General features: G+C 52.1%; 1 protein-coding gene across 6 annotated transcripts in view; it reads left to right on the forward strand.

The window, feature by feature from the left end:
* Positions 1-6,945: 6,945 nt before the first annotated feature.
* EPS15L1 (epidermal growth factor receptor pathway substrate 15 like 1) overlaps positions 6,946-19,512 on the forward strand; it is a 106,627-nt gene continuing 94,060 nt past the window's right edge. For all 6 annotated transcript variants that reach the window (XM_055542016.1, XM_055542026.1, XM_055542042.1 and 3 more), the window contains exon 1: positions 6,946-7,077. In XM_055542016.1, the coding sequence (XP_055397991.1) occupies positions 7,045-7,077 (33 nt within the window). In that variant the 5' untranslated portion in view covers positions 6,946-7,044. The remainder of the gene's footprint in view (positions 7,078-19,512) is intronic.

Consider the following 19,512-nt stretch of genomic DNA (forward strand, 5'->3'; position numbering starts at 1 on the left):
AGAATACACCTGCAGTGCGGGAGACCTGGGTTTGATCCCTGGGTTGGGAAGATCCTAATAACATGGGAAACTTTTCCAATATGGAATCTTTATGCAGCACCCTTGGTCTGGAAAGGTTTTGCATGCCTCCCTTGCACGCTGGTTATTCCAGAGAACCCAGGCCTTGTGTATAGACGTTTAACATTCCATAAAGAAGGTGACGCTTTTCCCCCCACTCTGTGGCCCACTTCTATGGCCGTTGGTTCTTTGTAAAACAGAGCAATGAAATCCATTCTCTCAAGTGAAAATAGTGATTACTTTGCAGTTTAATTTTTTTTCCCTTAAAGCAAATGACTTGCTTTGAAAAAGTCACACATAGAGGGTTCTGTTTTGAAGAGCTCTGTTTTCACACAGAAATTTGTGTTGGGAATAATCAAATTTAATACACCAATTTTGGAATTTGGAATTTAGTCATGTTACAAAGAAGCCAAATAAAATTGGAAATGATACAGAACATGTGGATAAATGATTGGTGTGAAAAGTCTGACCAGGAAGTAAAGGTTGGGCAAGTTTTGTTCTGGCTTTGGTTGAAGTTGGCAGACTTGCGACCTTGAATTTTTTCGGCTGCCAGATCATTTTGGTCTTCCCAGGTAATCAGGAGTTACCAGTCTCAGAGGTCTTCTCTGGTGCCTCAGTGGTAAAGAATCTGCCTGCTAATGCAGGAGTCCCAGGTTCAATCTGTGGGTTGGGAGGTTCTCTTGGAGGAGGAAACGGCAACTCACTCCAGTATTCTTGCCTGGGAAATCTCATGGACAGAGGAGTCTGGTGGGTTACAATCCATGGGGTCACAAAGAGTTGGGCACTTAATAGCAATTGAACAGCCACAAACCAGTCTCAGAAGCTAAAGACTCACTCCCTGGGATCGCCGGGGTGGGACTCAAACACTGCCCACCTTTTAAAACTCTAAACAAGGGAAAAGTTAATGAGGAAAGAAGCAGTGCTAGAATTCGAGGGAAAATGCCAGAAACAGCTGAACAAAGGTGGGTCAGACTGGCTCAGACCTGGCAGGACTCATCTTCTGCAGCAGCTCAATCCTGGAGAACTTTCTTCATCTTCGTGGCCAATACAGTAGCCACTGGCCACATGTGAGCCCTTAAAATGTGCCTGGTGGGACTGAGAAATGAATTTTTTTTTGATTAATAAACTTCACTGGGTCTTCCCTGGTGGTTCAGTGGTTTAAGAAAACATGTTTCCACTGCAGGGGGCGTGAGTTCAACCCCTGTTCAGGGAACTAAGATCCCACCTCAAGGTTGGTTGCCTCAAGATGCAACCAAAAAAATAAAAATGAAATAACTTTTTAAATTAATAAATTTCATTTTCTAGAGAAGTTTTAAATCCACAGCAAAACTGAGTAGAACTGAGAGAGTTTCCATATACTGTCTGTCCCCACACTCGTATACCCTGCCCTACCAATGACATCCCACACCACTGTGGCTCATTTCTGACAACTGATGAACCTGCATGGACGCATCATTATCACCCAGAGTCCGTCCTGTGCATTAAGGTTTGCACTTGGTGCAAGTTTGCACTTGATGGACTTCTCAGAGGAGTGAATTTTTAATCTCACTTAAGTGTAATTAATTAATTTTTTTCTTCCAGTTTTATTGATATATAATTGACATACAGCACTTCATGGGAAATAGATGGGGAAACAGTGGAAACAGTGTCAGACTTTATTTTTGGGCTCCAAAATCACTACAGATGGTGATTGCAGCCATGAAATTAAAAGACGCTTACTCCTTGGAAGGAAAGTTATGACCAACCTAGATAGCATATTCAAAAGCAGAGATATTACTTTGCCAACAAAGGTTTGTCTAGTCAAGGCTATGGTTTTTCCAGTGGTCACGTATGGATGTGAGAGTTGGACTGTGAAGAAAGCTGAGTGCCGAAGAATTGATGCTTTTGAACTGTGGTGTTGGAGAAGACTCTTGAGAGTCCCTTGGACTGCAAGGAGATCCAACCAGTCCATTCTGAAGGAGATCAGCCCTGGGATTTCTTTGGAAGGAATGATGCTAAAGCTGCAACTCTCATTGGGAAAGACTCTGATGCTGGGAGGGATTGCGGGCAGGAGGAGAAGGGGACAACAGAGGATGAGATGGCTGGATAGCATCACCTACTTGATGGATATGAGTTTGGGTAGACTCCAGGAATTGGTGATGGACAGGGAGGCCTGGTGTGCTGTGATTCATGGGGTCACAAAGAGTCAGACACGACTGAGCGACTGAACTGAACTGAACTGTGTAAATTTAAGGTGTATAGCATAATGATTTGATTTACACACATCATGAAAGGATGACCACAATAAACTCAGTGAATGTCCATCATCTCATATAGATATAAAATTAAAGAAATAGAAAAGAATATATGTTTTCTTTGTGCTGAGAACACAAGATTTACTCCCAACACCTTTTGTGTATAACATATAGTAGTGTTAATTATATTCATCCTGTGTACATTATATTCCTAGTACTTATTTTTCTTATAACTGAAAGTTTGTACCTTTTGACTGCCTTCATCCAATTTCCTTCCCCCAGCCCCCTGCCTCTGGTAACCACAAATGTGATCTCTTTTTCTCTGAGCTTACTTTTGAAGTATAATTGTCCTACAACACTATGTTAATTCCTATTCCATAACGTCGTTATTCAGTATTTCTATACATTTTAAAATGAGAAATAAAGTCTTGGGACTTCCCTGGTGGTCCAGTGGTTAAGACTCTGAGCTTCCAATGCAGGGGGCATGGTTCAATCCCTGGTTGGGGAATTAAGATCCCATATACTTTGTGGCCAAAAATACATAAATAAAAATTTAAAAAAATATAAAGTCTTTATAGAGGTAATCAAGTTAAAATGACATCATTATGGTTAACAAACGCTATGACAAACCTAGTGAAGTGAAATTGAAAGTGTTAGTCACCTAGTCATGTCCGACTCTTGCGACCGCATGGACTAGCCTGCCAGGCTCCCCACTCCATGGAATTCTCCAGGCAAGAATATTGGAGTGAGTAGCCATTCCCTTCTCCAGAGGATCTTCCTGACTCAGGGATCAAACCTGGGTCTCCTGCATTGCAGGCAGATTCCTTTCTGTCTGAGTCACCAGAGAAGCCTCAAGACAAACCTCGACAGCACATTAAAAAGCAGAAACATCACTTTGCCAATAAAGGTCTGTATAGTCAGAGCTATGGTTTTTCCAGTAGTCATGTACGGATGTGAGAATTGGACCATAATGAAGGCTGAGCACCAAAGAACTGATGCTTTTGAACTGTAGTGCTGGAGAAGACTCTTGAGAGTCCCTTGGACTGCAAAGAGATCAAACCAGTCAATCCTAAAGGAAATCAACCCTGAACATTCATTGGAAGTACTGACGCTGAAGCTCCCATACTTTGGCTATCTGATGCAAAGAGCCTACTCATTGGAAAAGACCCTGATAAGATTGAAGGCAAAAGGAGAAGGGGGAGGCAGAGGATGGGATGGTTAGAGAGCATCACTAACTCACTGGACATGAATTTGAGCAAACTCTGGGAGATAGTGGAGGACAGAGGAGCCTGGACTGCTATAGTCCATGGGGTCGGAAAGAGTCGGACACAACTGAGCATGCACACACATCACCATATGTGAAGTGGCCACTGTGTTGGATGGTGCAGCTCTAGACTCTGGTGAGAGAGACCCCAGGGTGGTTGATCACCGCCCAGGATGCCACAGCAGTAGAGGGAGTGACCTGGTGGGACTCTTATCATGGAGCCTCTGATTCCAGTCAAGACCAGGCCAGAGAGTCTCTGTGTGGTTGTCGCCCCTGTAGACGCTTGACAGTGAGGCTGGAAGCCTGCACACCTTTCCCAGACACCCTTGCCCACTAGTGTCCTGTCATATTCTGTGAGAAGGATGTCAGAAGACAGGCAGAGAGGAGAAGCCATTTTTTTTCCAGGCTCCTGACCGCCCCTTAGTCAGTGGAGACAATAACAAGGACTTTAGCAACAACAGCAGAGGGACTTCCCTGGTGGTCCAATGGTTAAGATTCTGAGCTTCCCATGCAGGGGGGGTGGGTTTGATCCCTGATGCAGGAACTAATATCCCACAGTGTGGCATGGCCAAAACAGAAAGCAATAATGGCAGAAACCGGCATCCGGGTTCCTGCTCAGCGCCCAGTAGTGGTGGGTTTTGGCATAACACCCTTTCCTTTTTGACTTTTAACCCTAAAGAGGCTAGCGGTTTCCTCCTGTTACTAATCTTCGGTAACCTTGCCTTCCCCTCTGCTTTTCCAACAATTTTGTACTCAATCTCCTGTATCAAATTGCCTTCTGTTTGAAATACAGATATTGCCGGCTTCTCTTTTCCTTATGGAACATGGACTGATAAAGCACCCAAGGCAGCTAATAGCCTCTGTCACCCCCGCCTGGACCACTGCTGCATCTTTCCAGCTGTTCCACTTGCTTCTACCCTCTCCATCCACTTTTCCTGCCTTATCCAGAGCCACTGTTCTAGAACACAAAGCTGATCATGTGCCAAACAGTCTGGTGGCCTCCCCTTTCTCTGTGCACAGGGAGTGAAGGAGCCTGTGAGACTGAGAACTTGGAGCTCGGAGAACAAGATGGTCTCAAAACGGGGCTGAATCACATATGGTCCTGTTTCACTGCTCTACCCACAATGTTGTCCGATCAGACTATACGTGATCTGGCCTTGTCTCAAGACCCTCATGGGCTCAGCTGATAAAGAATCTGCCTGCGATGCAGGAGACCTGGGTTGGGAAGATCCCCTGGAGAAGGGAAAGGCTACCCACTCCAGTATTTTGGCCTGGGTTGCAAAGAGTCGGACACAACTAAGCGACTTTCACTCTCACTTTCAAGGCCCTCTGTCTTGCTCTCTGAGCTCCAGCGTCTCAGTCTCAATATGCTTCTTTGCGCTTCAGCTCCTTTTTGCTTGTGGTGGTTCCCAGCCCCCGCCATCACTGAATGCACCCTAAGTCTTCAAGTGTCACACCCTTGGACTACGATGTAGCACTTATCACTGTGTATAGTTATCTATTTCCTCACACTTGATTTTTTTTTTCTTTTGGATTTTTTTTTTCCCCTCTAGACTTGTGGTTCTCACAATGGTGGGGGCAGGGGGGTGGCCTGAGACCAGCAGCTTCAGAACCTCCTGGGGATTTGTTTGTTGTTGTTCAGTCGCTAAGTCGTGTCCAGTTATTTTTCACCCATGGACTGCAGCACCCCAGGCTTCCCTGTCCTTTACTGTCTCCTGGAATTTGCTCAAATTCATGTCCACTGAGTTGGTGATGCCATCCTCTGCCACCTCCTTCTCCTTTTTTGCCTTCAGTCTTTCCCAGCATCAGGGTCTTTTCCAATGAGTCTGCTCTTTGCATCATGTGGCCAAAGTACTGGAGCATCAGCTTCAGCATCAGTCCTTGCAGTGACTAATCAGGGTTGATTTCCTTTAGGTTGGACTGGTTTGATCTCCTTGCAGCCCAATGGACTCAGGTCCCACCCAGAGCTATAAATCAGAATCAGAGACCCAGTCTGTTTAGCAGACCTGGGTAGCTCCAGGATGAGACCTATTTGTGGACAGCGTGTGTCTGCCCAGCTCACCAACAGAGCACCTGTGCTCAGTGAACACTTGACTGCGAATAGTTTGTTGAATGAGTCACAAAGCATGTTGTGCTCATTTGAGTGGCATGAAGTACATCAAGTTGCTGAAGACCCAGGAGCAGGAAGCTTGTGAGACTTCAGAGTGGAGGAGATGGACCGGACGCTGTGCCCTCACTACCTCAGGATTGCTCGACCTTCCAGCTTGACTGCCTGAGAAGCGCCACTGTCACAAGAGAGACCACGTAAGGGGAACCTGTGCTGAACAAGCCTTGTGTCACTGTGGTCAGTACCCAGTGGAACCTTCCTTTGTCATCCTTTTAGTGGAAATCGGCTAAGGATGAGTGGAAAGACAGTGTTAGTCGCTCAGTTGTGTTTGATTCTTTGTGACCGCATGGACTGTAGCCCACCAGGCTCCTCTGTCCGTGGGATTCTCCAGGCAAGAATACTGGAGTGGGTTGCCATACCCTCCTCCAGGGGATCTTCCCGACCCAGGGATCAAACTCCGTTATCCTGTGTTGAAGGCAAATTCTTTACCATTCGAGCCACAGATGAGCAGGTGTCCATAGCAAAAAGAAGGCAACACATGTCTAAAGAAATAAATGCCTCTCCAGTAATGGTCCTCCGGCAAACATCAAATGCCTGCTCTGTGCAGGGTCCAGTGCAGAGGTGGAAGGATAGCAAATACATACTACCATTTCCTCCTTTCAGAAGAGGGGCTGGGGGGTGCAGAGGCTACTTGCCAAGGCCACACATCAAGAAGCTGGCAGTGGGGAAATAATCCCAGGCTTTGCGGGTGCTGCTACGGTGCAGAGAGGTGAAAATACTGCAGCCCAGTTTAGCTGACACCCATATCACACACACACACACACACACACACACACACACACACACACCCCTATCCTGGGACAGGGCGCCTTGTTGGGAAGGGTGGTGTACACACACACATACAGACCCCTATCCTAGGAACAGTTGTTGGGAAGGGTGGTGTGTATACACACATAGACACACACACCCTATCCTAGGAACAGGGCGCCTTGTTGGGAAGCGTGAGGATCCTTTTTGCCAGGCGCACGGGAATGGCAACGGCATCCCTTGCAGAGGGCCCAGAATCGGCAGGAACCTGGAGGGCTAAGGGACATTGGCATAAGAGCAGAGAAATCCTGGAAGAGGTGGTGAAGGAATGCAGGAGGAATTCCGCAAAGGTCTCTGGTCCGCGCACCTCCCAGACCCCGCCCCTTTCGGCTGGGGCTAGGCGCGCGCGGACCCGCCCTCGACCCCGCCCCTTCAGCTCCGCGGAACGTGCACCACCCCGTTTCGGCCCCGCCCTCCCCTGGGCTCGGCTGCGCGCGCACCGCCCCTCGCACCAGTGCGCGCGCGCGGCCCCGCCCCATTCCCCGCCGGCGCTCGGAGCCCGAGTCCGCGGGAAGATGGCGGCCCCGCTCATCCCCCTTTCCCAGCAGGTACGGGCCAGACGGGCGAGGGTGCGGCGTCGCCGTGCGGGGCGCGAGGCGGGCGCTGCGGGGAGGCCTAGGCGTGCGGAGGCCCAGCTGGGTGACGGCGGCTCGCGCTGAGGGTCCCGGGCGGAGAGCGGGCGAGTGGGCGGGCGGTCCTGAAGGTGACAGGCCGGTCCGGCCCGCGGCCTCCCGCACCCTAGCGACCCTCTGCGGACAGCGACCCCGCAGGCAGGGCCGCATCGCGTGTCCGCTCCGTCCGGGGCCCGGTATTCTCCTCAGCTTCGAGGCCGGGTGATGCATGGTAGGATTCGGCTGCTTCCCGGGGAGGTGGGCGAGGGGCACCAGCATTTTTGCGGGTGCGGCGGCCCCACGGGTCTTTGTCTCCTGTCGGGTCCCAGCGCCAGGTCGGCCAGCATCTCCGCCCCGCTGGAGGGCAGAGCCCCGCCGGAGCCGGGACCCACCAGCATTGCGACCCCGGACTCGTCTCTTCCCTTGGGAGCCCCTTCCGCCACCCCTGCGCTGTGAAAGGGAGGTGGGGGTCTCAAGTCTCCGGACTCCTTGTTGTGCCTCAGATCAGCCTGATGTTCTTACCGAGGGGCAGTGTCAGTGGCGCGACACAGACCTGGAATAAGAGCCATGCACAGGCAGCCCTGCCTTCTGGGAGGCACGTTCATTCATTGATCCATCCTTCAAATGTGCATAGGGCCAGGCGCTGGGAGCGCAGCAGTCACCCAGACTAACAAGGTCGCTGCTCTCCTGGAGGCGACACTCTCGTGGGACCTAGAAACTACCCATGTCCTGCTGATAACAGCTGCCCTTATTTGCTGAGTTGCTGTGTCGTACCAAGCACCGAATTATGTGCAGTTTGCCAGAATGATCTAGCACAGCGCTGGGATTCAGTGAGGATACAGGGTCACATTATCACGTGTTCAGATCTTGGCTCTGGGTCTTACTCCTCTGAGTGTCCTTGGATGACGCCCTTATCTTCTCCATGCCTCGGTCACCTTATTTGGAAAATGGGAATGTTAAAAAAGTATTGCGATCAAGTGAAGATTAAGCATGTCAAACGCTTATAGCAATGCTTGGCACATCGGTATCACTCAGTGATCCTGTAATTAGGGCCATTATTGACTTCTCTGGCAGATTGGGACATTTGGAAGTAGCGATGACAGCAGTGAGAATGCCCAACCCCAGAAGAGCTCTTAGGCAGGTTGTCATGACTGGTCAGCTGATGCATGGAGAGAGGTGGTGCCTACTTGCTAGATATTGCCAGAAGTAGCCAATTTGTAACACTGTCACTAAATTCAAAGCACTGGAGATCCCTGTTATTAATTAACAGATATAAAAGTGCTCTGTAAGCTATTAAGTGCCCTGCAGATGTTGCATATTATTATTACTAGCCAGTCGCTACATTTTAGGGTATGGGGGGGTGAAACACGCGTAGGCTCATTTAATGATGAAGCGCCTCTGATTTTTAAAGCTTCTGATCCAAATGACACTTGCCTTAATTTGCACTTTGATGACAGTAGCTAACGTTAATTGAGTGCTTTAGAGTTTATTAAATAATTTCTAACTTGTGCTTACCCACACAACAAATAGAGGGGATTCTTTACCGATGAAGGATTGGCTTTAGAGAAAGGCAGTGGTTTTTAGAGAAAGGCAGCTGTGAGGTCCGGTGTGAAAACCTGAATCAAGTCATGTGATTCACCTGCTTGGAATCCTTTAGACTAAAGTCCCAATCCCCTCCCCCACCCCCAACGCCACCACCTCCCCGCCACCCGCAGGAATCCCTGGTGGTCAGGTGCCTGTCAGCCTCTCCTGCCTCTTCCTCACTCTGGCACCCCCACCGCAGCCCTTCTTGGGTTTTTTCTCCTCCTCCCATAGCCTAAGCTCTGTCTGTCCTCCCGGTGTCCTGCAGGCTGTTCCTCCTTCCTGAAGCGTCCGTCCCTGTTTCTTCCCTTGATGCTCCTTTCAGGTGGCAGCTCACGTGTTGTTCTTCTGAGAGGCCTTCGCTGCTTACCTGTCCTAAGCCCCCCTCGCGCAGTAGTGTGCCTCCCTGACACCACCCATCGGCACCAGTCGTGGTCCACTGAGGTTTGTGGGTCTCTCTGCTGTGTCCCCATTCGACCAGGCGCAGGCCTCTGTGCTCAGCACCCAGGGGGTGGCAGGTAAACCCGTGAAGCAAGGACCAAGGAGTTACACCACCCAGCACCCTTCACAGATGGCCTTTCTTCTCTCCATCTGGCCAGGGATCTGGGCCTTGAGGGTAGGGAGCTCCACAGCGTGGATCTCCTGGTCTCTGACAAGTTCAGGGCATTCACTGCCTAGTGTGCTTTTCCTGTTCCTTTCTCGGTATGTTTGTTGAATGATGACATGGCCAGACTTTCTTCCTTGGATAGTCTTGTCAACCGTTCACATTTGTTAAGTGAAGCGCTGTACTATGGATTCCTGTCGACCCAGACCTACCAGGCGCTTCCAGTCTAGCTGGGGGCCTCCCAGAAGTTCACGATTATTACCGGGGAAGCATGGATCTAATTCCAGGGTAGTTTCTGTTTGGGGGCAGTGGGGGAGCCCCCTCTGGATCAGGAGGCCATGAGCTGGCTGGATTGAGGTGTAGGGCACCCTTGGAATGTGAATGGCCAGTTGAAGGTGAGTGAAGCTAGTAGCCAGTGAGTTTGTGGAGGGTGGGGTGTTTGCCTCTGCCTCCAGCCCTGTCTGGGTTTTTCTTATCAGCCTCATTCCCACTCTGCTCCCTACTCAGCCGTATCTGTGATGTCTTCTCCCCGTATACTCTCTGCTGACCCTGAATATAAATCTTGTCAATCTGAAGAGTGGATAGTTCTCCTTCTAACAGTGATTTTTTCCCCTCCATTAGCATCTTGTTGATTTTTCTTTCTCCCAGGCCTCCTTGCCTCTCCTCTTGCCGTGCCCCCGGAAGTGCACCCGTGTTCTTTGCCCCCTCTGTCCCAGGTGCTCCTGTAGTTTGCCGGAGGCCTTGCTGACCTTAACCCAGGTGACCTGTCTTTGGGGCTGGTCCTCCTTGAGCCCTGCGACACTTGTCAGTCACTGTAGCCCGCCCTCAGCCTTTACCATCTTCTCTTCTCTCCTGCTTGCATCGTTTCTTTCTGTGTGTTCCCACCTCTGGTTGAGAGCACTCTAACCCGCCCTCTCCCACCCCAGACCCCATGGCCAGAACCTCATGCTGTGACCTCCCGTTGAACACTGTCTGCCCCAGAGGCCTCTTTACTGGGGTCTCCCCTCAGCTCCACTGGGAGTTCTCCCCCCGTACCTTACGTGGCTCCCAGACCCAAGGGGCAGTGGTAACAGAAGGAGAGCATTGGGCTCAGTGGTAATGAGTCTGCCCAGTGCTCACGGAGTTCCTTCTTCCTTCCTTTCCCCTTCATCATAAGTTTCTTTAAAAAAAATATTTATTTTGATTTTACTTATTTTGGGCTGTGCTGGGCGTTTGTTGCTGCGCACAACTTTCTTTAGTTGTGGCTGGCGGGGGCCACTCTAGTTGTGGTCCACAGGCTACTCATTGCAGCGGCTTCTCTTGCTGTGGAGCTCAGGCTGTAGCCGTGTGGGCTCAGTGGCCGCGGCTTGCAGGCTCCAGAGCACAGGCTTGGTGGTTGTGGCACACAGCTTACTCGCTCCTCACTTCTTTTTAATGTGTGCCACTGTTCCGAGAAGCTTTTATTCCCATTTTACAAACAGGAAACGGAGACTCAGAGAGATGAAGTATTAATAACTCACTGAAGTCCCGCTGCTAGTGAGCGCAGAGATGGAGTTAAACCCACTTCTGTCTGCCTGCAGAGCCCTGCAGTTTCTGCTCTTCCAGGCGGCCCACTGGGAACCCCGCCCACAGCATCATCCAGCAAGTGTGTCTGGAATGAAGGCTTAGGGCTTGGGACACTTGTTTGTCCTTTCCTCCCTTGTTTTTCCCTCCAAAGTAATCGCTAGTTTCTCTATCTCACTCAGATGCTAATGCGGTATAACTTGTGGGTGGATGGGCTAAGAGTGAGGTTTTAGAGTAAATCTGGCCCATCCTGTAAGATCCAGAGATCCCGGCTGTCTCTCTTAGTGACCTGCATCAGCCTGGTTTTTGTTGACTGTGTGGCTCCCAGTCACGCAAAGAACATGTAAGTTTTGTCTCTTCTGCCCCAACTTTGAGCTGTAAAACAACTTTTCCCACGCCTAGTTCTTAATCCCAATCAGCTGATGGCGGAAGTGAGTGAGCATCTTTGATCAGATGTAGCAAATAGAGGGTTTTTCCATTAGTCATGTGTGGATGTGAGAGATGGACTATAAAGAAAGTTGAGTCCTGAAGACTTGATGCTTTTGAACTGTGCTGTTGGAGAAGACTCTTAAGAGTCCCTTGGACTGCAAGGAGATCCAATCAGTCCATTGTAAAGGAAATCAGTCCTGAATGTTCACTGAAAGGACTGATGCTAAAGCTGAAACACCAATACCATGGCCACCTGATGTGAAGAGCTGACTCATTGGAAAAGACCCTGATGCTGGGAAAGATTGAAGGCAGGAGGAGAAGGGGAGACAGAGGATGAGATGGTTGGATGGCATCACCAACTCAGTGGACATGAGTTTGAGTAAACTCCAGGAGTTGATGATGGACAGGGAAGCCTGGCATGCTGCAGTCCATGGGGTCACAAAGAGTTGGACACAACTGAGCAACTGAACTGAACTGGATAGAGTGCACTTCCCAGGTGGTGCTAGTGGTAAAGAACCTGCCTGCCAGTGCAGGAGACATAAGAGACACGGGTTCGATCCCTGGGTCGGGAAGATCCCCTGGAGAAGGGCATGGCAGCCCACTCCAGTATTCTTGCCTGGAGAATCCCATAGACGGGGGAGCCTGGTGGGCTGTGGTCCATAGCGTTGCAAACAGTCAGATGTGAGTGAAGCGAACTAACAGCCATGCACTGGATAGGGTGTGCACTCTCTGGTGCCTCAGGCTGTGCCAGCAGACCCAGTCACCAGCCAGGTGAGAGGCAGCTCGTGAACCCCACTCCAAGGAGTGGTCTTGGGTTCCCTCCACCTTGACTGACCTGAGCAGCCGGCACTCACTCAGAAAGCTGCTTGACGTTCTTCCTGGGACGCTGCTTGCAGGGCCCCGTTATCCTCTGACGCCCCATCAGGGTGCCTGTTCCCCATGTTCGGGCCCCTAGGTATTCTTCCAGTGACCTTAGTTGTGCAGCACTTCCTGTACCTCAGTTTCCCCATCTGCAGATTGGGAATAATACTCTACTTGTTTTATCGGCTTCACGATAGTGGAGCATCAGGATCCCTCAGAGTGGCAGATGTGTGCGCCTTCATTGTGCTGTTCGTTCAAGTGTTTTTACTGGGCATCTTCTCTGGGCAGGTGCTTTCTGGGCAGCAGGTTACACCTGTGAACCTGAAGGCCCCCTGCCTCAGGGAGTCGAGGGTCTAAGGAGGGGCCTGTTGGCGTCCTTTAGTTGCTGATTTGCGTCTGACTCTCTGCGCGTCTGACTCTCTGCAACCCCATGGACCGTGGCTCCTCTGTCCATGGGATTTCCCAGGCAAGAATACTGGAGCAAGTTACCATCTCTGTTTCCAGGGGCACCTTTCCGACCCAGGGATCCAACCTGCATGTCTTGCATTGGCAGGCGGATGCTTTACCACTGAGCCACTTGGGAACCACAGACATGCAGAAATGTACAGACATGTGTGCAGTGGAGCGATGCCGTCTGTGTTCTGAAAAGTATAAAGCCGAGGAGGGCAGTCAGATGTGGAGGTCTGGGAAGGCCTGGAGTCTGTGCAGGCACCCAAGGACTGGGCAGGACAGGCATTTAGTTGGCTCAGATCATTCTCCCAGTCACCCTGGTCGGTCTCCTCCTTGCCTTTATGAAGTGGTAAACTGAGGCCCAGGGACCTTATGTCACTTGCCCAAGGTCGCAGCCAGCAAGCGCACGCCGACGCGCTCTTCTGACCCCCTCCCTGGCCTCGGTGCTGCTCTGGCTTCCCGTCTGGAAGTTTGCTTCCTTGTGACGCTGCCAGGCGTTACAGTCGTGTAAGTCTCATCTGATTTAAGCAGCGCTCATGCTGCTTCAGCACTGGGCTCTGCAGAGTGTAGTGGAGAAAATCACTTGATTATGTTTTTATTGATTTGTTTTTGGCTGTGCTTGGTCTTCATTGCTGCCGGGCTTTTCTCTGGTTGCAGAAAGTGGAGGCTGGTCTTACTGTGCAGGATGGACTTTAGGGTGTGGACTTCAGTAGTTTCGGTACATGGATTCAGTAGTTGTGGCTCCCGGGCTTACTTGCTCCATAGCATGTGGAATCTTCCCCGATCAAGGATCGAACCTGTGTCTCCTGCCTTGGCAGGAGATGCTTTATCACTGAGCCTCCAGGGAAGCCCTACATTTTAATTTTATTGTTTTAATCTTGTCTCAGTGGAAGGGGGAGGGGGAGGAGGGATGGAAAAACCTCCTCATTATCTTTGTGAGGGGTCAGCAAGTTTCCCTGCTGGCGTGGCTCCTCAGTGCTTCCAGAGGCTGACAGAGGAATGAGCGGGCCTCACCCAGCCCAGAGGGAGCTCGGACTCTGCTCGGGCCAGGGCGGCTCAGGTCCAAGCTGGAGGAGGGGCGGCTGACTTGCTCGGGTGTGTTGGAGACAGCTGCGTGGACAGGGCAGTGGGGATCTTGGGAGGGGAGATTGGCACGGCCTTTCTGACAGAGGCAGGACAGGATGAGGGGAAGCTGAGAAACTGGAGTTCCAGCTCAAAGGGCCGTCATGGCTGGGATTTTGGGGTACATGTCCTGCTTTTAACTAGGGTGACTTAGGGTTGGAAGGAAGAAGGTGGCTTGGTAAAACGGGACACAGGAGTCTGTGCCTGGCCTACAAATCAGCCGGAGACAAAAGTGCCTGACCGGTGTCCGCTTGCCCAAAGAGGGGCTGACGCAGACGCGGGGGAGGAAGCGAGATGTGCCGGCTCATGGGCCCCAAGGCTGCTCCTGCGCGCACGCCTGCCACGGCCGCCCCAGTTCTTACTGCCACTTGCTAATCGGGGGAAGTAGAGGGTACAGATGACCGCAAACAGCCGTCTCCTTGGGTTGCCACCCGCTCTGCCTGCTGGGCAGGATTCCTGCAGTGTTTGATCGTAGAAATGATTTACTGGCTGGGTTCTGGCCTGGCCGACACAGATTCGGTTCTCCTTTTGTGCACACTGGCTGAAGGAAGCCAACGGTGTGCCTGGCCTCCGCTGTCTGTGGGCTGGATGGGGCCCCTGCCCTGCCCTGCACTTGACACCCCTGTAGCCTGCACCTCCCAGACTTGTCGCTCTAGGCCATGCTTTCAGTAGCTTGCACAGTCTCTCTTGCCTCAGGGCCTTTGCACATGCTCTTTAGGGCCTCTCTGGAGTGTCCTTTTCCCTCTTCATCTCTGGTTAATCCCGGCTGCTCTTCATATCTCAGCTAGCACATCGCTACCCTGACAGACTGGCCCAGCTTTTCTGTTACTGCCTTGGGGGAGACCTTGCGCTTTTCTACATACCAGTTTGTAATTTTGTGCTGGTGGGAGTCTTCGATTGAGGGTGTTTCTCCCCACCGTGTGGACTGTGTCTATGAAGGCAGGGACTGTTCCGGTTTTATCTTTGGGTGTGCTTCCCTGATGGCTCAGTGGTAAAGAATCTGCCTGCAATACAGGAGACATGGGTTTGATCCCTGGGTCAGGAAGATGACCTGGAGAAGGAAATGGCAGCCCACTGTGGTACTCTTGCCTGGGAATCCCATGGACAGGGGCGCCTGGTGGGCTCCAGTCCACGGGGTTGCATGAATCGGATACGACTTAGTGACTGAACATCAGCCTTAGGTGCTGGTAATCATCTGTTGAGCTAAAGGGTGACTGGGCAAGTCCACTTTATGAGAGACAGGCTCTCTGGCAGTTCTTGAGGAGTGAAGCAACACACATAGATTGTCTGATTGCTTCTCCAGGGAAGGGCCAGAGTTGGTGCTAGCTCGGAGACTTTTGCTGTAGTGGGACCTGCAGTGACACAGAGCACCCTGGCCGGAGGGTGCCAGAAGGGCAGAAGGGCTGGGGATCAAAGGAGTGTGTGGATTGGCTCCTCGGACGGGGTCCTCCGGGGGGGGGGGGGTGGGGTGGGGGTGGAAAGCAGGTGTGGTGTGGGCAGGCGCAGGACCAGACCGGCCTTCCTGGAGGGCGGGGGGGGTGGGGGGGAGGGTGGTGGCGCCAGGTGGCGGCTGCCTCCACTGAGACCAGACTGTCATCACCTTTGCAGCAGTCTTCCAGGCCAGGGCAGACCCAATACAGAGGCGCAGCCCGTCCCCTGGGGACACCCCCATGATGTTTACCGAGCACCTAAGTGTGCTGGCTCAGGCCCAAGAATAAAGCCAAGCGCCCGCCTTTCAGACAGCTGAGCTGGGGCCGAGCTCCCAGATGATCAGAGGTCTCGAGGCGGTCAGGTGGCAGCCTGCAGAGGTGGAGTGAATGGCCTCCACTGGGCTGGAAGTGAGGAGAGGAGGAAGAGGGACCAGCCTCTCCCTTCTCCTACCCCTTCTGTCCAGTCAGAGCCCCAGTTCCTGGACTCTGGTCACCTGGCGTCCCCCAGAGCGGTGTTGGGGAGAGATTTGCGGCACAGGTCTTGCGTGGTAGTAAGGGAGTATTGTTGGACACCCCCTTTGTGCCCATTCACCACTGATTCCTTGTCAGGGAGCTGTCATTGCCATCATCCTTATGCTTATTGATTTATTACTTTTAACATTTATTTATTTGGCTGAGCCGGGTCTTAGTTACGGCATGCAGCGTCTTTAGTTGTGGCGTGTGAACTCCCAGTTGCGGCAGGTGGGATCTAGTTCAGGGATCGAACCCTGGCCCTCTGCGTTGGATGCGCGGTCTTAGCCACTGGACCACCAGGGAAGTCCGAGGGCGGGCTTTTCAGTTTTACATTTCCAGTGGAAACAGAAAACTGTGTTCTTTCAGGCTGTTTTTAAAGAGGAGAGATTGAACAAGAATACAACTTGACAATGAGGCCCTCTTTTGGAGACAGCTTAAGCATTAGGACTCTGAAGTTTTGGGGCTGGGACCAGCCTCTGAATCGCCCCACACCCGAGGGATGGCCATGTTGGAGGGCCCAGAACCTGATGGACTCCGGTGTGTGTGATTGCAAATGTTTCTCCCTTTGGATGTTTTCTTTGATAAGGGTTAGAACGGCTTCAGTGCCCTCAGCGCACTCCTATGCCCATTTTGAACATGGAAGAATATTTATTTGGCTGTGCTGAGTCTTAGTTGTGGGATCTGTAGCTGCAGCACATGGGATCTAGTTCCCTGACCAGGGATCAAACCCAGGCCCCCTGCACTGGGAGTGTGGAATCTTAGCCATTGGACCACCAAGGAATACTCTCCATTTTGAACACTCCCTATGCAGAAGAGGGGGTTCCCAAGGGGGTGAGCCGACACCCACGATGCTGAGTGAGTCGGGCAAGCCTGTGGGTCACTCTGTTGCTCACACATCAGGCCGTGGAATCAGCAGCTTCTTCCAGACCAAGGTTTTAGTGTTGGCTTTCTGCTTTTTGATTTTTTTTTCTGTTGCCTTCTTGCCACTAGAAAATATTCTTTCATTCACAATCCTGTAAGTGGGTTTTTATTCGTATGTACTTAGCCTACTGTGGGCTTCCCTGGTGGTTCAAACGGTAAAGAATGTGCCTGCAATGCAGGAGACCTGGGTTCATTCCCTGGGTTGGGGAAGATCCCCTGGAAAAGGGCATGGCAACCCACTCCAGTGTTCTTGCCTGGAGAATTCCGTGGACGGAGGAGCCTGGAGGGCTACAGTCCACGGGGTCACAGAGTCAGACATGACTGAGCAACTTTCTTTCTTTCTTTAGCCTACTGTATGTGAAATTATATGTTAAATAAAAACAAACCACGGAAACTAAGAGAACTGAAAGGCTGTTCAGTCCTGGCGTTGAGAGCAGCTCAGCCAACGAGTTGAGAGAGAAAATGAGGGCGATATGTACCATCGTGTGGCCAGCACTTGGTGAAATATTTTACTGTTTGCTGAAAAGATCGTTTGGCATGGCCAGCTGATCGCTTGGCACGGCCAGCTGATCGCTTGGCACGGCCAGCTGCGACATGGTTTGATGTCGCAGCACACGTCCTAACAGCTTTGTCTGACTTTTCTCCCAGCAGTTCTTTGTAGATAAAACCTGCTCTTCTGTCTCAGTGACGATAATAAAGGCCACTATAATAATAGATCTCATAAGTGCTTCCCTTTGCCGAGTGTGCTTTATCTACATTTTCTCACTTGATATAGGAGCAGACATCTTACAGATAGGGAAACTGAGGCCCCAAGAGGCTTCAGGCTCGTCTTCACTTTGCCTTGTCTACCTGAGGGCTGACCACCTTCCACCCATCTTACCCCCTCCCTTCCAAGGTGCCATCTCAATCTCACCCATCCCACAAACAACCTTTTCCGACTGTGAAACTCCATCCCCCAAGAAGGGAAGTGTAGGAAAGGGGGCCCAGGCAGTACAGTAGTCTTAACATAAATTAGGCTTGAAGAAGTATCTCTTTTATAAATTTGGGGCTACGGAAGCATGGGAGAGAGGGACTCATTTCAGTGGGGAATTCCAACTACTTCTTACAGCCGGAGATTTGGTGTGGGGGCTGGAAGGTAATTGGCTTTCAGCAGGCAGACACACACAGCCACACGCCCCGCTAGGGGTAGTCTGCGCTCAGACAGGGTGAGCGGTGCATGCACAGGGGAGCATCCGCCAGGCCGGGAGGGAGGGCAGGCAGGGTTTGACGGCGGTGTGTGTCTATGAGCCAGTGAGTGTGTGTGTGTGTGTGTGTGTGTGTGTGTGTGTGTGTGTGTGTTTGTGTGTGTGTATGGGTGAGTTTGGGGGGAAGTTGGGCCATCAGGGCCAGAAGGTGGCTGTGGAGCACGTAGCGGGCACGACCCAGTGGAACTCCAGACTCCTTCAGCAACCACCGAGAGTCTTTCTGAGCGGAGTTGTGACCCTGTGCCAAGTGGGATGGAGAGGGGAGCGGGCGAGCTCGGGAGCCAGCTGAGAGGCCAAGGTGTGTGCAGAGCCCGGCGCGGGTTGGAAGGCCGCCCTCGCTGCTCTGTCTGCCTGACCCTTCCCTCCTTCAGGACAAGGCTTCATTCCTGCACTGTCCCTGGCTGTGCCTTTGCTCTTTCTGCCTATGTGGTTTGGTCTCTGACCAGACCTGAAGCTCTGCTCTGTGGTGGCAGGGACTGTCTTTTCACTCACTGTGAAATTGGGGAGCCTGGCTCGGTGCTGGGAACTTCGAGAGCCCCTGGGCTCTACAGAGCAGTGGGCGCTGGGAGGCCTGACGGTGCCACCTGCAGAGGGGAGCAGGGAGGCGGCAGGGAAAGCTGTTGGCCCGGTCCTGGTGTCCTGTTGCTCCAGGGCTCAGAAGATGGCAGGGGTGTTGGGACCCTGGGGTGGCTGACATAGAAAGGGATTTGGGGAAGGCTCGGGGCACGCTTTGGAGAAGGCAATGGCACCCCACTCCAGTACTCTTGCCTGGAAAATCCCATGGATGGAGGAGTCTGGTGGGCTGCAGTCCATGGGGTCACTAAGAGTCAGATACGACTGAGCGACTTCACTTTCACTTTTCACTTTCATGCATTGGAGAAGGAAATGGCAACCCGCTCCAGTGTTCTTGCCTGGAGAATCCCAGGGACGGGGGAGCCTGGTGGGCTGCTGTCTCTGGGGTCGCACAGAGTCGGACACGACTGAAGCGACTTAGCAGCAGCAGCAGCAGGGCACGCTTGGGGCTTCCCTTGTGGCTCAATGGTAAAGAATCCGCCTGTAATGCAGGAGACGTAGGAGACTCGGGTTTGATCCCTGGGTCGGGAAGATCCCCTGGAGAAGGAAACGGCAGCCTGCTCCAGTACTCTTGCCTGGAGAATCCCGTGGACGGAGGACCTGGCCGGCTGTGGTATGTGGAGTTACACGGAGTCGGACACGACTGAGAACAGCAGGGCACGCCTGGGGGGCGTTGGGAGCACTGTGAGCAGTAGGCACCTTCATGGAGGGCAGTCAGTGCCCTGCTGTGCGTAGGCGGCACTGACTGCTAAGGTGTCACTCCTGTGAGTCTCTGCAGGGCCTGGTCCCTCAGATGGAGGAAGGGAAGAGAGAATGGTCATGGTGGGGGAGGGGCTGTTCTCTGAGACGCCTGGAGGAGCCGTGTCTAGGAGGGCTATGAGCTTCCCTGGTAGCCCAGAGGCTAAAGAATCTGCCTGCAGTGCAGGAGACCTGGGTTCAATCCCTGGGTGTGGAAGATGCCCTGGAGAAGGGCATGGCAACCTGCTCTAGTATTCTTGCCTGGAGAATTCCATGGACAGAGGAGCCTGGCGGGCTACAGTCTGTGGGTCACAAAGAGTCAGCCACGACTGAGCGACTAACACACACACACAGGGATACAGGG

Source organism: Bubalus kerabau, chromosome 1 (assembly GCF_029407905.1).
Source record: "Bubalus kerabau isolate K-KA32 ecotype Philippines breed swamp buffalo chromosome 1, PCC_UOA_SB_1v2, whole genome shotgun sequence".
Classification (NCBI taxonomy): domain Eukaryota; kingdom Metazoa; phylum Chordata; class Mammalia; order Artiodactyla; family Bovidae; genus Bubalus; species Bubalus kerabau.